The sequence below is a fragment of the Crocuta crocuta genome, unplaced genomic scaffold (genome assembly GCF_008692635.1).
Source record: "Crocuta crocuta isolate KB4526 unplaced genomic scaffold, BGI_CrCroc_1.0 scaffold698, whole genome shotgun sequence".
NCBI classification, from domain to species: Eukaryota; Metazoa; Chordata; class Mammalia; order Carnivora; family Hyaenidae; genus Crocuta; species Crocuta crocuta.
Genome location: NW_027530855.1, coordinates 334,411 through 350,489, shown reverse-complemented (window position 1 = coordinate 350,489; position 16,079 = coordinate 334,411). Strand labels below are relative to the sequence as shown.

At 36.3% G+C, this 16,079-nt stretch overlaps 1 protein-coding gene across 2 annotated transcripts in view; it reads left to right on the top strand.

Annotated features, from left to right (window-relative positions):
- Nucleotides 1-16,079, top strand: part of ADAM9 (ADAM metallopeptidase domain 9) — a 142,085-nt gene that overhangs the window by 104,567 nt on the left and 21,439 nt on the right. For both annotated transcript variants that reach the window (XM_077769472.1, XM_077769471.1), the window contains exons 17-18: nucleotides 13,826-13,906; nucleotides 14,166-14,271. In XM_077769472.1, the coding sequence (XP_077625598.1) occupies nucleotides 13,826-13,906; nucleotides 14,166-14,271 (187 nt within the window). The remainder of the gene's footprint in view (nucleotides 1-13,825; nucleotides 13,907-14,165; nucleotides 14,272-16,079) is intronic.

The window sequence follows — 16,079 nt, the reverse complement described above, 5'->3', positions numbered from 1 at the left end:
TTTTGTTTTTTACTGTTTATTCATTTTTTGAGACTGAGATGGAGACAGAGTGTTAGTGGGGGAGGGGCAGAGAAAGGGAGACAGAATCCAAAGCAGGCTCCAGGCTCTGAGCTGTCAGCACGGAGCCCGCGAACTGCGAGATCATGACCTGAGCTGAAGTTGGACACTTAACTTGTTACAGAATCTGGTCTCTGGATCACTGGCAGAAGAACCAAGTGGCACTCAGAGATCTTGGAAGGGAGGAGGTTTATTTTATACCGGTGGGCCCAGAGGAGATCATTCTCCAGAGGTCTGAGCCCAGAGCATCAGCAGAGGGAATAATTTATAGCCTATTACTTCCGCATTCCTCATTAATACATGCAACAAACAGGGTGGGAAGAAGAACCCAGAAGGGGGAGTCTTTGGTCAGGGACAGGTATTGTTAGACCTCCCGTTCCAAAAGAGAATCACGGAGAAGAAAGCCCGCAAAACACAAAAAGAGTTGGTTATTCAGGTTTATTTTAGCCCAGCTGGACGGCCCCTCCCGAGCACGCGAAAAGTCCTCGGAAGAGTGCCCCATTGAGCCATAGCTCAGGGTTTATATAGGCAGAGAGGCAAGCTAGTGTACAGAAGGGAGAATTTTGTGGTTACAGGTGGGGGTTGCTTAACATTTGCTTGAAGAGCATGTTTGATGGTTCTAATCACAATGTTCATTACAGATTTACATCTCAGGGGGCTTGCTGGAGCCAGAAGGAGCTAGGTTGCCCAACCCCTGACCTTTTACCGGAATAGAGTTTGAGATCAAACAATGGTTGGTATTTCCTCATTTGCAAGCCCTTTACCTTTTGGCCCAAGGGAGTTTTTACAGTATTTCCTTATCAGTCCTGTGGACCATCTTATAACAGATTTTTCCCTATCAAACCAACTGAGCCACCCACGTGCCCCTCAAGGTAGCTCTTTTGGTACACCTCCTCACAGGTCATACTTTTAGGGGTCTGCTGAGACTTGAATCTAGTGCTAGGTCTAAAAGCAAAGAGTGGTGTCAAGTAGGGGTAAGAGGTGAATCAGCATTGTCTTGCATGGCAACTTCCTCCTTGGAGGCCATTATAGTTTCCTCCAGCAGTGAAATGTTAATCCCTTTGCTTGGGAGTGGAAAGGCCTTTTCTTTTAACGGTAGGGAGACTGCTTTCAATGGCAAGGAAGACTCATCAGTCTTTAGGGGCTCAATGATTCAGGTTAGACTTTTGTTCATTTGACCTAGAGCTTTCTGCTTATACAGATATCAGGGTCTTCCCACATCCCCATGACAACTTTTAGGATCTCATTCATTCCCCCTAATGCCCTCACTTTAATGGTGGGTACCCTGCAAGGCTGAGAGGTCCAACTTGTGTTGTAATCTCACCAATTGATAGATGAAATTCCGGGTTTCATTTTCAGAGGTCTCAGCCCTGTGGCTACAAAGGATTAGGGTTCCCTTCTGGGGACACTGAGAAGCTCTCAGATTATTTTGTTGTATTTGAGCTGAGAGTTCAAGTTTCTGAGCTTATTCTTTTCATTACCTGCTTTGTCCAGTGATATTAGGAATAACTACCCGATACCATATTTATTAATTTAATAAGTAATGTTTGAAAGTATCATATGCACAATTACACAGATCCTTGATTCTTATAAGGGCAACGTTGATTAGGAATAAGCAGCGGTGATATTTTGCATATCTTCCTGTCAGATCATGCCATGGGCTCTCAGTACTTTGTTATTGCAAATAGAGTCACTAACATCTTCACATGGTATCAGGCAAGCGAGCCAATTCCAGAAGCCCAGGAACGAATTCAGAAAACTCACGCTTAAAACCTGTTCCTCTAGAACCACTCTTGGGATCATTATCTGTATTAGTTGGGGTTTTCTGGAGAAACAGAACCATTAGGAAGTGTGTGTGTGTGTGTGTGTGTGTGTGTGTGTGTTCATTCATTCATTTATTAATTCTAAGGGATTGACTCACACAGTTATAGGAGCTGAGAAGGCCCAAGATTTGCTGTTTATAAGTTGCAGATCCAGGAGAGATGATGGTGCAGTTCTAGCCTGAGTCCAGAGGCTTGAGAATCAGAAGGTCTGGTGATAGTTCTAGTCTGGAAACCAGCAGGCTCAATACCCATGAAGAGTCAGTGCTTTAGTTCAAGTCAGGAGGAAGGAAAAACCAGCCTTAAATTGAAGACAGGCAGGCAGGAGTAATTCTTTCTTACTTAGGGGAAGGTCAGGCTTTTTGTTCTCTTTTGGCAATCAACTGATGGACAAGGCCCATCTACATTAGGAAAGCAGTCTCCATTACTCAGTCTATTAATTTAAATGTTAAACTGATCAGGAGCACCTGGGTGGCTCAGTCAGTTAAGCGCCTGACTTCAGCTCAGGTCATGATCTCATGGTTTGTGGGTTCGAGCCCTGCATCCGGCTCTGTGCTGACAGCTAGCTCAGAGCCTGGAGCCTGCTTCAGATTCTGTGTCTCCCTCTCTCTCTGACCCTCCCCTGCTCACGCTGTCTCTATCTCTCTCTCAAAAATAAATAAAACATTAAAAACATTATAAATGTTAAACTGACCAAAAATGCACCCTCACAAAATGCTCAGAATAAAATTTGATTACAGATCATCAGCACTCAGTGTCCCATGCAAGTGGACACATAAGAGTAACCATCATAATTATTACAAGTTAATGAAGTTCAAAGTAAAAATATGTATTGGGGAAAAGATCTATAAAAAATGGTGGATTGTAATATTCCTTTATCTTTTTTGTCTGCCAAAACCTCTCAAAATAGAAAGGAATAAATAGGGAATAAATCTTGAAGTGGGAAATACATGAGATTTCAACAGTAGCTAAAGATTTTAACCAGTTGTGAAAAGCTGAAAGAGGACAGAAAACAGTAGACAGTAGTGGAATCTACAGCTTATAGAGCAAACTGATGGGATGTGAATAAGAAGACTACCTCTTAACTGGGCAGAACCCTAAACAGATTGGTTTGCAGCTCACATTAGAAAATATTGACTATAGGCAGAGAAGGACAAATATCATATGTTTGCACGTATAGGAGGATTAGGAGGAACTTAACTGAGGAACAAAGGGGAGAAGAAGGGAGGAAATGGTGGGGGAAAGGGAGAGAGGCAAACCATGAGAGACTGTTGAATGGTGACAAAAACTGAGGACTGATGGATGTCGGGGGGGGGGATGGGCATGGAGGAGGGCACTTGTGGGGATGAGCACTGGGTGTTATGTGGAAACTAATTTGACAATAAACTATGTGTAAAAAAAAATATATTGACTATAGCTGAGAGTGAGGGGAAGCATGAGATGGAATATGGAGTTACGTTTAGTTTAGTCATGGAGAGGCTAGCTTGTTGTTCTTTCTGTCTGCTTCTCCTCTCTGGTCAGCAAAGCTTCAGCAAGCAATTGTCTATTCCTCCAGGTCAGAAGTGAGAAGATAGAACTTTTGATATATTTATATTTTTGGTCATCCTCCTGTGAGATGCCTGTTTCCCTATCCTAACCATAGTGTACTGGTTCCCTTCTTGCACGTATAACTGAACTGTAGAGAAATTTTTACATAAAGTTGGACAATTCACAAAGGAAATGGAGCAAAAAGGCTGAGACAGCAAAATGAGAGAAAGATAAAAGCCTGAGAGGATCAATTAAAGGTTTCTAAATCCAGATAATTTAAATCTTTCGAGAAAGAAAGTAGAGAAAGTGAACAATTGTGAAATTACGGAGTACTTAGTGAAGAAAAATCCTAATAGCTTCCAGAGACAAAAACCAAACAAAAGGAAAACAAAGCCAAAGCAAACAAAACCAAAAGGAATATAAAGGAATGAGTTTGAAAACTGAATTCTGGAAGACAGGGGAGCAATAGTTTCATGCTTCTGAAAGATTCTCAAACTAGAATTCTGCTGAAATATCAGTCAAGTAGGAGGGCACAGTAAAAACAATTTAGACATTCAGAGGCTCAGAAAAATTATCTTTTATTTATATTTTCTAATGTAATGTTCCAGAAAATTAGGAAGGAAACCAAAAAGAGAAAAGAATTGTAATCTAGGACACAGAAGAATGTCAAAGAGAAATTCCAAGATAACAGCTGTGTACCAGGCCAGGTGAATAATCAGTTCATTTGAAGCAAGGGAACCCTGAAGGAAGGTTTCTAGAGAAAGCAGGAACTTGAAATGGCATGGTAGCTATTTTTTCCCCCAGTCAGGAGTTGACTATTGATATGACAGAGGCCAATTGTGTAAAAAGAAACGCAAGTATTTACTGTAGTGAAAACAAAAGCTATATAGGAAAGAAAATATACTCTTAGTACTTAGCTTTGAAATCAACAGTGTTTGTTCTAATTGTTGGCAAGGAATACTTATTCCCCATGTCATTGTTTCCTTGTGGAGGAACTTCACTCCTGGGTTTTGAGTGACTACAGCAACATAGCTAAATAAGGTTTAGCTATTCCTCATTTGTTCACACACCCCCCTCCCCTAACAGTAACAATTTGGTATCCATTTATGGACAAAAGTGCCTTTGTGGAAGCAATACAGCATCATATGTCAAGAGACTAGGAAGGAGCTTTGCCTACAATATGTTAGATAATAGGCATAAAGACCTTGGTGCTGGCTATGGACCATGTAGTGGCCTGTTTCTGGCTCTGGCCCTTCTGGGCTGTGGTATATAAGTCCCTGGAAAAATACTGTCTTAGATGATCACCCACAAGATGAAGGAACCTTTGTGGAAGTCCAAATTTCTAGTAGAGGAGTTCCAGTACAGTGTTGGAGCAAAAGTATCTGAGTTTGGACACATTGGAGAGGCTACAAGGAACAATTTGACTTTGCTCACCTCACCTCTTACCCACAGTGGCACAGCTTAGGGCCAGATAAGTCTTTTCAGCTTGTGGTTTATCCTGTGAGAGGAAATGAGAGTTGTGAGTGGGCACCTGGCTTTCCAAACTGTGCAAGATCCATCCTCTCTCACCTTATCCAGAGTATTGACTTGTGAGCTGCATGACTGAGAGGGAGCATAAGAGGCTGGGAGAGTGGCACATTACTCTGGGAGGACATTAAAGGGATGTGATTACATGTACTATAGACTATATAGGAAGATTGAAATCATACCAGATCATCTTTTATGACCATGATGGAGTGAAACTAGGAATCATCAACAAGAGAAAAGCTTAAAAATTCACAAACATGTAGAAATTAAGCAACACATTCTTGAAAATAACTAATGGGATATCAAAAATATCTGGAAACAAGCAAAATGGATAATAAACTAAAACTTATGGAATGCAGCAAAAGCAGTTCTAAGATGGGAGTTTATAGCAATAAACACCTACATTAAGAAAAATGAAAGATCTCAACATAACTTTACACCTCAAGGAAATATAAAATGAAGAGTAAGCTAAGCCCAAAATTAATAGAAGGAAGGAAATAACAAAGATCAAGGCAGATAAATAAATTAGAGCAACAAAATATAAAAGGTAGAAGAAATAAGAATTGGTTTCTTGAAAATATAAGCAAAATTGACAAATCTTTAGTTAGGCTATGAAAAAAGAATACTCAAATAAATAAAATCAGAAATGAGAGGGGAGACATTACAACTGTTACCACAGTAGTAGTACAAAGGTTCATAAGAGACAGTTATGTGTTAACAAATTGGATAACCTAGAGTAAACAGATAAATTTCTAGAACCTACAACCTTTTAGGACTAAATCATGACAAAATAGAAAATCTGAATAAGCCAGTAATAAGGAAGGAGATTGAATCAGCAGTCAACAATCTCCCAACATAGAAAAGACCACAACCAGATGGTTTAACTAGTGAGTTCCACCAAACATTTAAAGAAGAACTAATGCCAATTCTTCTTAAACTCTTCAAAAAAATTGAAGAGGACACTTTCAAACTCATTTTACAAGTCAGCATTACCCTGATGCTAAAGCCAGATGAAGATATTGTAAAAAAGGAAAACTACAGTCCAGTATCTTGGATCAATATAGATGTATAAGTTTGCAACAAAAATACTAGCAAACTGAATTCAACAACACATTAGAAAGATCATATACCATGATCAAGTGGTTTTATCCCTGGAATGCAAGGCTAGTTCAATATAAGCAAGTATATAAATGTGATACACCATATTAATGGAATGAAAGATAAAATCGTGATCCTTTCAATATATGTGGAAAAGACATTGACAAAATACGACATACTTTCTTGATAAGAACCTTTCAACAAATTGAGTATAGGAGGAAAATACCTCTACATAATAAAGGCCGTATATGGTAAACCCATAGGTTACATCACACTCATTGATAAAATGTTGACAGCTTTTCACCTAGGATAAGAAATAAGACAGGAATATCCACTCTTACCACTCTTACTTAACATAGTACTGGAAGTCCTAGCCAGAGCGTCTGGGCAAGACAAAGAAATAAAAGGCATTCAAATCAGAGTAGAAAAAGTGATATTTTCTTTGTTTGATATGATATGATCTTTTATTTAGTTTTTGATATAATCTTTTAAGTAGAAAGTCCTACAGACTTCAAAAAAACTGTTAGAACTAATCAATGAATTTGGTAAAGTTGCAGAATACAAGGTCAACATACAGAAATTACTTGTATGTGTATATACTAACAGTGAACTAACTTAAAAAGAAATAAAACCATCCCATTCACAGTCATGTCAAAAAAATAAGGTGCTTATGAATAAATTTAAGCAAAGAGGTAAAAGTCCTATCCACTGAAAACTATAAGACTATGATGAAAAAACTGAAGAAGACACAAATAAATGGCAAGATATCCTGTGTTCGTGGATGGGAAGAATTAGTATTGTTTAAATGCCCATACGACCCAAAGTCCTCTGTAGATTCAATGCAATCCAATGATATTTTTCACAGAAAAAGAACAAACAATCCTAAAAGTTGAATGAAACCACAAGGACCCCAAATAACCAAAGCAATCATGAGATAGGACCTAAGCTGGAAGCATGCAGGTGCTGATTTTAAACTGTATTATAAAGCTATAGTAATCAAAGCAGTATAATACTGGCATAAAAATAGACACACAGATCAGTGGAACTGAATTGAGCCCAGAAAGAACCCCCTTCATATATAATCAACTACTATTTGACAAGGGAGCCAAGACTACTGAATGGGAAAAGGATATACTTTTTAGTAAGTGATTTTGGGAAAGCTGGATATTCACATGCTATTGAATATTCAATGGTATTGGACCCCTCTCTTATACCACTTACAAAAATAACTCAAGATGCATTAAAGACTTAATTATAACTGAAACTGTGAAACTCCAGAAGAACACACAGGGAGAAAGTTCCTTGACACTGGTTTTGTCAATGATTTTTTAAAAAATATGACATCAAAAGCATAAGCAACAAAAAGCAAAAATAATTAAATGGGACTATATCAAATTTAAAAATCTCTGCACAGTGAGATAAATAGTCAAAAAAGTGGAAAGGCAACTTTTGGAATGGGAGAAAATATTTGTAAATTATATATATGATAAAGAATTAATAATTCAAAATATGTAAGGAATTCATACAACTCAATCCATTTAAAAAATCTGCAAAGGATAGTAGATATTTTCATTAAGAAGACAACAAATGACATACAGGTACATGAAGAAAAGTTCAACATCACTAAGCGTCAGGAAGATGCAAGTCGAAACCACAATGAGATATTACCTCATCCTTGTTACAGAGTTCTCATCAAATGTCAAGAGGTAAGTTCTCATGAGGATATGGAAAATATGGAACTCTTGTGCACCATTGGTGGGAATGTAAATTGATACAGTCACTGTGGAAAACAATGGAATTTCCTCAAAAAATTAAAAATAGATCTACCATGTGATCCAGCAATCCCTCTTCTAGGTGTATATCCAAAGGAAATGAAAACAGGATCTCGACGAGATATCTGTACTCATATATTTATTGTAACATTATTTACAACAGCCAGGATATAGAAACATCCTATGTGTCCATCAGCTGATGAATGGATAAAGAAGATGTGATATATATACAGAATGGAATATTATTCAGCCATGAAAAAGAAGGAAATCCTGCCATTTGTGACAATATGGTATATCTTGAGGGTGTTATGCTAAGTGAAAAAAGTCAGATGCAGAAAGACATACTATATGAACTAACTTATATGTGGAATCTAAAAAGCCAAACTAAAGAAATAAAACAGAATGGTGGTTGCCAGGGGCTGGGGTGGGGAGGTGGTAGAAATGGGAAGATGTTAGTCAAAGGGTATAAGCTTTCAGTTGAAAAATAAAGTCTGGGAATCTAATATTCAGCATTGTGATTATAGTTAACAACACTGTATTTTATACTTGAAACTACTAAGAATGTATCTTAAATGTTCTCACTACAAAAAAGAAATGATAATTACGTGATGTGATGGAGGTGTGAACTAACCCTACTGTGGTAATCAGTTCTCAGAATACAAGCTTATCAAATCAATATGTTGTACACCTTAAAGTTGCACAATATTATACATCAACTATATCCTTAGTAAAGCTGGAAAAAAATAACACTCTCAGCCTCAGTGTGTTCCTCTTTGATACCCAAGGAAAGGAAAGTAACTGATGTAATTAATGAGTTTGGGAGAAGACACTGGGCATGGGTGCCTCAGTCCCTTCTGTCTTCTCTTTTCAGATCTACCTGCCTGCAGAGAGGGTACATTTCGGTCTGCTCTCTCAACCATGCAGTAAGATTAGCAGGGCAGGCTCTGCTTCTGTGGGGGGAGGCCTGTGGTTGTCCAGAGCAGCCTGTGATTAGGCAGGTAAGTTTGATTTTGGGGTGCAGTTTTAGGAAGCCCATTTTGCTATTTACTTTAGTCATGTTAAATGCCTTATTGATAATAAAGATGATACTTTAATTTACAGCTGTCAGCTTTCCTTGTTTTGTTTTGTTTTTTTCACCTAGTTCTGAACTTGCTCAGGGAATAGTGGTGTGTAATATACTGATGGGATAATATCCCAGTGTTAGAGGTATAAATATGAACCAATATTTACTTTGAGAAGATGAACAAGGAGCATTTGGGTTCATGTTACAAAGCTGAATTCTTATCTATCATAAAGGGCATTCGTTGATAATGTCTAGAATAGAAAAATCAAGAAATAGCATAAAGTAAGTCATGGAGATGAAAAGTACAGCACAGGGAATATAATCAATAATATTGTAATAACTGCATGATGACAGATGGTAACTACGCTTATCATGGTGATTTGTAATGTATATTATTGTCAAATCACTATCTTGAAACCTGAAACTAATATTTTATATATGCAATACTTCAATTAAAAAAAAAGACTGAAAACTACTTGGCCAAAAAAAGGAAAAAGAGAGAGAAAGAAAGAAGGAAAGAAAGAAAGCAAGCAGGAGGGAGGAAGAAAGAAAAAAAGAAATAGTATACTAATTAAAAATAGTAGAGTATTATCAGAAAAATATAATAGTTGCTTCTGGACTTGCTAGACTGCCAGAGAGGATAGAAATGGGTCATGTAGTTATTTCATTAAACATTTTTAGCACTGTGTGATTTTTAGCCATGTGCATGTATTTTGTTAAAAAAAAAATTAAACGAAAAAACAAAGGTAAACTGGTACCCTGTTCTTTAAAAGTCAGTTTAGACATGTTCTGTCAGTTTGATTGAGAATAGTGCAGCATTGACATTCAGACTTTTCTTGACATTTGTAGGCGGAGTGATTCTGCAGTGGGAAGAGTTTATGACAGTGGTGATACACTTTACTGGAATTCCTGATTACTTAAAAATTTATGAATTACTAAAGTTTTGAGATTTTTCTCTGAACCTTATTGGTATATCAGGAAGTGCTTGATTGCCTGGTTTGAAAGTTATAACCAACAAAGCATGCCTTTTTCCTTTCCCTAAATGTAATCTGGCAAAAGAGATTTACTGATTATGAAAACAACTCTTTGTTTTGGAAATTGGTCATGCTCTGATGGCTGTAAAAGCCATCAGGTATTCACTTCAGGTTTGGCTCTTGGTTTAATATCTTTGGTCAATTCTAGGAATTAAACATCCATGTTTAATTGGGTTGACTCTATGTTCAGTCTTGGATAAATGTTCCAACTGCATTTGGAGAGTGTATTCTTGCTTAGAATGTATAGTGTTTGATAATTATATATTCAGATCTTTTATATTCTTATTGTCCTTAATGTGTTCAAGATTTAGAGAAAGGGAAGTTAAAGTCTCCTACTTTTCTGTTTTCATTTCCCCTTGTAGCTCTACCATTTTTTGTAGTAAGAATGCTGAATCCATGTGGCAGAGTTTGTTGTCTATTACATTTTAGTTGTGGGTTATATCTTTGAGTAGTCAGAATGTGACTTTGCTATAGCTTCATGTTTTTATCTTCAATTTTACCTTAATTGATATTGATTGTTACCACACTTTAAATTTGCCAAATAGAAGTTTTGTCCAACCCTATTCAGTCGTTTTGTTTGAAGCCTATGCCTTATAAATAGCACATAATTACAGATTATTTTATAATCCAATCTAAGTTTTTTTCTTTTTTTATGGAAAAAAGTTTTAAAAAAAGATTATGGGAATGTCACATTTTATTATTAAAAATTCAAAAATATTGTGTAAAACAAAAACTCAAGGTCCCCTGATGATGCCCTATTCATTTGCCCTCTTTTGAAACTCATTTCCTAGGGGTAGCTACTGTTAGCACTATGTTTTCTCTGTTCAGTTCTCTTTCTGGGCATTTGCAAATAGATATACTCTCTACCACCCCCATTCGACTTTAGGATTAGACCTTAAATAATACTCTGAAATGTTTTTTACTCAACAACACAGTGCAGAGTGTCATTATATGGAGAGTGGCAATGCTTCATGTCATTATATGGAAATCTAGATTCCATTGTAGATATACCATTGACTTAACCACATTCCAAAATTTGTATTGTCTGTAGTTGGTTGGTTGGTTGACTTTACCAGCAATGAACGTTCTTCCACAGTTAGTCTCATCTACTTTTGTGAGTACTTCTGTAGGATAGATTTCCTGGATTAGATTTTTAAATTATGGGATACATTCATTTAAAATTTGATAGAAACTGTCAATTTACTTTTCAACAAGGTGGTAACAATTTACATTCCACTAATTATATATAAGGGTGTCTTATTTTTGATAATATTGTATGTTATCAGTCTTTTTAATTTTAATTAATTGACAAAAAGCCTCATTATTATTTTGGTTTGCGTTTCCCTTCTTGAGCATCTTTTCATACCATTATTAGCTCAGTATACCCTTTTCTGTTAAGTTAGTATTTATAGCTTTCTGTTTTTCTGTTGGGTTATTTTATTATTATTTTTAAGGTCTCCTCCTATAAAAAGGATATTAACAGTTGTCTATTTTTTATGATTTGTCATTTGTCTTTGCTAAAATATAATGAAGTGATTTCAGTTTTGTTTGTTTTGCTTTGGTTTCATATTATGCTTAGAAAAGCTTTTCGTATTCTAATAAAATTTAAAAACTCCCTGATGTTTTCTTTTTGTATTTTTACAGTTTTGTTGGGCTTTGACTTTTTTGGCACAGTTCAATTTATTAACATTTCATTCTGTTTCTGTGATCTTAGTATTGTTTTAAAATGTTTTCTTAATATTTCCTGCTTTATCTTCCTCTCATTGTATTGCACAAATTGTGTTTGAGTGTTTGTGTGTTTTGTATGAATTTGATATGAAGTTTGCATACCTTTTTCTTTGTTATTCTAGTTATTTTTTTAATAGCAAGAGAAACACATTATTTTCTTTTCCCTAGTGATGTCAATAAGAAAATACTATCTGCTGATTTCTCCTGTGTAAGATGGACCTCTGTTACTTTCAATCCCTCACATGCTATTTTGTTGTTGGTGGTGTTGTTGAAAAAAGACTGGCTTTAAGTTCCGATGATTACTATATTTTAAGGGCTTTTATCTTTTTGTGTTTTACGCAAAAATATTTTCTTTTTGTGTTGTATTAGTACATCAACACTTATATATAAGGGTAGCAAATGCTTGGTATGTGTACCTATACTAACACACGGATAGAACAAAACACCAAACATTTTCTATAGCCATAAAATAAGTAGATTGAGTCCTGCCTTTTCTGGTCTCTACCAAAGGCTAGACCGTAGACTCTTGGAACTTTGAGCAGGGTGACAGTTTGGTACTAGTTCAGGTCTATCCATATTCTTTATTTATTTATTCAACATTTATTTAAAGGAGGAGCTAAACATTAAGTGGGAAAAGAGAACTCTTCAGCTTCTTTTTTATTATCCCAGGTAGCTCAGCCTTGGCTCCAAACTCATATCCTAAAATCAGTAAGCGAGTCCTATAGTTAACTTTATCTGCCCTCCTTCACTTGTGGTGGTTGTTGTTGGGGTCTGGGTTGTGTTGGAGAGAATGGGCTTACTTCACCCCTTCAAGCAGTTTATCAGGGTATTCCTTCCAGTTTGCTTCTACCCATTTCACAAAGTAAACACGCCAATCAGAACACCCTTTTCCACTAAGAACTTGGGAGTTTTCTGTTCCCTAAAGTATTACACAGTTCATCTTATTTCTATGACCTTATTTAATGCTTCAAGCATCCACTATAAATCAGTTATTGAAAGAAAAGTCTCCTTTTAGCTGAATGGGGAAGTTATTGGTAAATATCTCCTCAAAAGCTTATAGATTTGTAAAAGAAGTATTTTGAAATCTTTATTTGGAGAAATGGGTGGGGGGAGGACAGGTGAGGAGTGACTTATTACTGTGGAGTCCTCTGTACTTTAAAAATGTCTAATCATATTAATATATTTCTCAATTAAAAATTAATTGAAAATTATTAGAGAATTTGGGGATTCTCTGACTCTACAAGAATGTTGAAACCTATGTGTTTCTAGAATAATAAAGGTAGCTATTAATATTGCATTGTTCTCTGATTGTTTTTTATTTCATTAGAACATTTAAACATTCTGATTTTGTGTAGTTAGTTGCCTAATACAATTTTAAAATAGCACTCCACAATCTTTAAGAAAAGTTAGCCTTTTTTTCTAACTTATCCCAAAAGAACAGGTTTTCATGAATATTTTTTTCTGGAAAACTGGAAAATTTCTAATAAGTTCTAGCTGATTCCTTTGGGTCTGTAATGTTTTTTGCATATAAAGATACTTTTTATATCTCTTTCAATATTTAGGACTCATTTCTGTTTCATATCTCATTACATGAACTAGAATTTCTAGAACTATGTAAGATAATAATGATTTATTTTCAGTAGTGCTTGTAATAGATATGTCTCTATTGATTCATCATTAATCATGATATTGATAGACAGGTTTTATCTTATCAACAAAGTATATTTTTATTCTTATTTTGTAAGAATTTTAAAAATTAAATTGAGTTTTAAACTTACAAAGTAATGTTTTGATACCTGTTGTACTAATGATAATTGATATGAGGTATTATGATAATTTCTTATCATTGAGCCTTTTTTATAAGAGTGGTATCAGCTCTATCTGGTTACTTTTGATTTGGAAAAGTCCATTTGTGAATATTTTAGTTGGGCTTTCACATCTATATTTGTATGGAAGGATAGATTATAATTTTATTTTTGTTTTTGGGCTTTGTGTCATCCTTCTCGTTTCTGGTTGTTAGTTCTATGTTAATTTCACTTATTTTTCTACATTTTCAAATATATAATATGGAAGTTAGCTATTCCTTGAAAGTTTAAAAAAATTCACCATGAAATAATGTGTGCCTAGCTCTTCTTTTCTGGGCACTTGGTTAATGTGTTCTGTTTTTCCTCACTCATTACTTCATTTTTTTCCCCCCAGATCTGTAGAAACTTCCAATGTGTAAATGCTTCTGTTCTGAATTATGACTGTGATATTCAGAAAAAGTGTCATGGACACGGGGTAGGTAATATTCTCTTCTGGTTTGTTCATTAAACTAGTGCTGAATCATGAGAATTTTCAGTGAGGGTTAGGTGAGACCTCCAAAGATTTTTAGGTTTTTAGATATGGGGGAATTTAGATACTGACAAATTTTTCATTCTTAAAAAGAGTACCTGTGGATTTGCATGAATTTCATCCTTTTTCTTGGTTCTATTCTCGAGTTTATGATATAGAGCAATATTCACAATTAACTAAAGTGGTTTTTTTCATTGTTTTGAAGGTATGTAATAGCAATAAGAATTGTCACTGTGATAATGGCTGGGCTCCCCCAAATTGTGAGACTAAAGGATATGGAGGAAGTGTGGACAGTGGACCTACATACAATGGCAAGTATATAAAAGAAAATTAGTGTGATCGTCCAGTAGCCTATATCAGAAAGTGGGCATCCTTGTACCTCTCCCTCATTTCCCACATTGGTTATATGTTAAATATGTTGATTCTGCCTCTTAAATTTCTTATGAATGGTTCCATTTTTTTATCCCTAAGAATTAACCTTCAGTTTCTTGTCTGAACTTACACAATAGCCTCTTAACTAGGCTCCCTCTTCCCCATCTTGCCTCCTGTAATCCATGTTCCATACTACCTACAGAATTTTATTTTATTTTTTTCAGCTGTTTATTTATATTATAATTTATGTTTATCTTTAAATATTCAAGTATAATTAACATACAGTGTTAGTGTCAGCTGTACAATATAATGATTCAACAGTTCTGTCCATCACTCACAGTAAGTGTACTCTTTTCTTCCTTCCAATTTTTATTTAAATTCTAGGTAGTTAGCATACAGTGTAATATTGGTTTTAGGATTAGAATTTAGTGTTTCATCACTTACATATAACACCCAGTGCTCATCATAACAAATGCCCTCCTTGGGGGACCTGGGTGGCTTAGTCAGTTGAGGGTCTGATTCTTGATTTCGGCTCCAGTCATGATCCCAGGGTTGTGGGATCTAGCTCTGTGCTGGGCTCTGTGTTGAATGTGGAACCTGCTTGGGATTCTCTTCTCTCTCTCCCTCTGCCCCTCTCCCCAACTTGTGCCCTCTTACTTTCTCTAAATACAAAATAAAACAAAACAAAAACAAGTGCCCTCCTTAATAGCCACCACCCGTTTGGCCTATCCCCCACCTACCCACATTTATCAATCTTTAGTTTTTTCTTTATAGTTAAGAGTCTCTTATGGTTTGCTTCTGTCTCTCTGTCTCTTTTTCTTTCTTCCCATAAGTTTATCTGTTTTGTTGTCTAAACTCCACACATGAGTAAAATCATATGGTATTTGTCTTTCTCTGACCATTTCACTTAGCATAATACATCCTAGCTCCATCTACGTCATTGCAAATGGCACGATTTTATCTTTTTTAAAAATTTAATTTAATTTTTTTGGGGAGAGAGAGAGAGTCCTAAGCAGGCTTCATGCTCAGTGTGGAGCCTGATGCGGGGCTGGATCCCATACCCTGGGATCATGACCTGAGCCAAAATCAAGAGTCGGATGCTTACCCTATTGAGCCAGTAGGTTTTTGGTAACTAAAATATTCCACGTCATTGTAGAATTTTAGTGTTTTTCTTCAAGAATTCAATTTTCGATTATGTCTGTGCCCTGCTTTAAATTCAGTGCTTCTTGGAGTGCCTGGGTGGCTCATTTGGTTATGCATCCAACTCTTGGTTTCAGTTCAGGTGGTTTGAACCCCAAGTGGGGCTCTGTGCTGACTGTGCAGGGCCTGCTTGGCATTCTCTCTCCTTCTCTCTCTGACCTTCCCCTGCTCTTGTCTTTCTGTCTCTCAAAATAAATAATAAACAAACAAATAAATAAATTCAGTGCTTCTACATTGCTATTAGAACGAAGTCCAGAATTCTTTAACCTGGCTTAAATGCTCTGCACGATTTGCCTCTTGCTTAACTTTCCTCTCTCCTTTCAGTCTGCTTAAGACATGGTAACTTCTTGGGGTGCCTGGTGACTCAGTCAGTTGAGGGTTGAGTGGTTGAGCATCTGACTCTTGATTTCGGCTCAGGTCATGATCCCAGGGTTGTAGGATTGAGCCCTGAATCAGGCAGCGCGCTGACAGCTTGGAGCCTGCTTGAGACTCTCTCTCTCTCTCTCTCTCTCTCTCTCTCTCTCTCTCTCTCTCTCTCCCCCTCTCC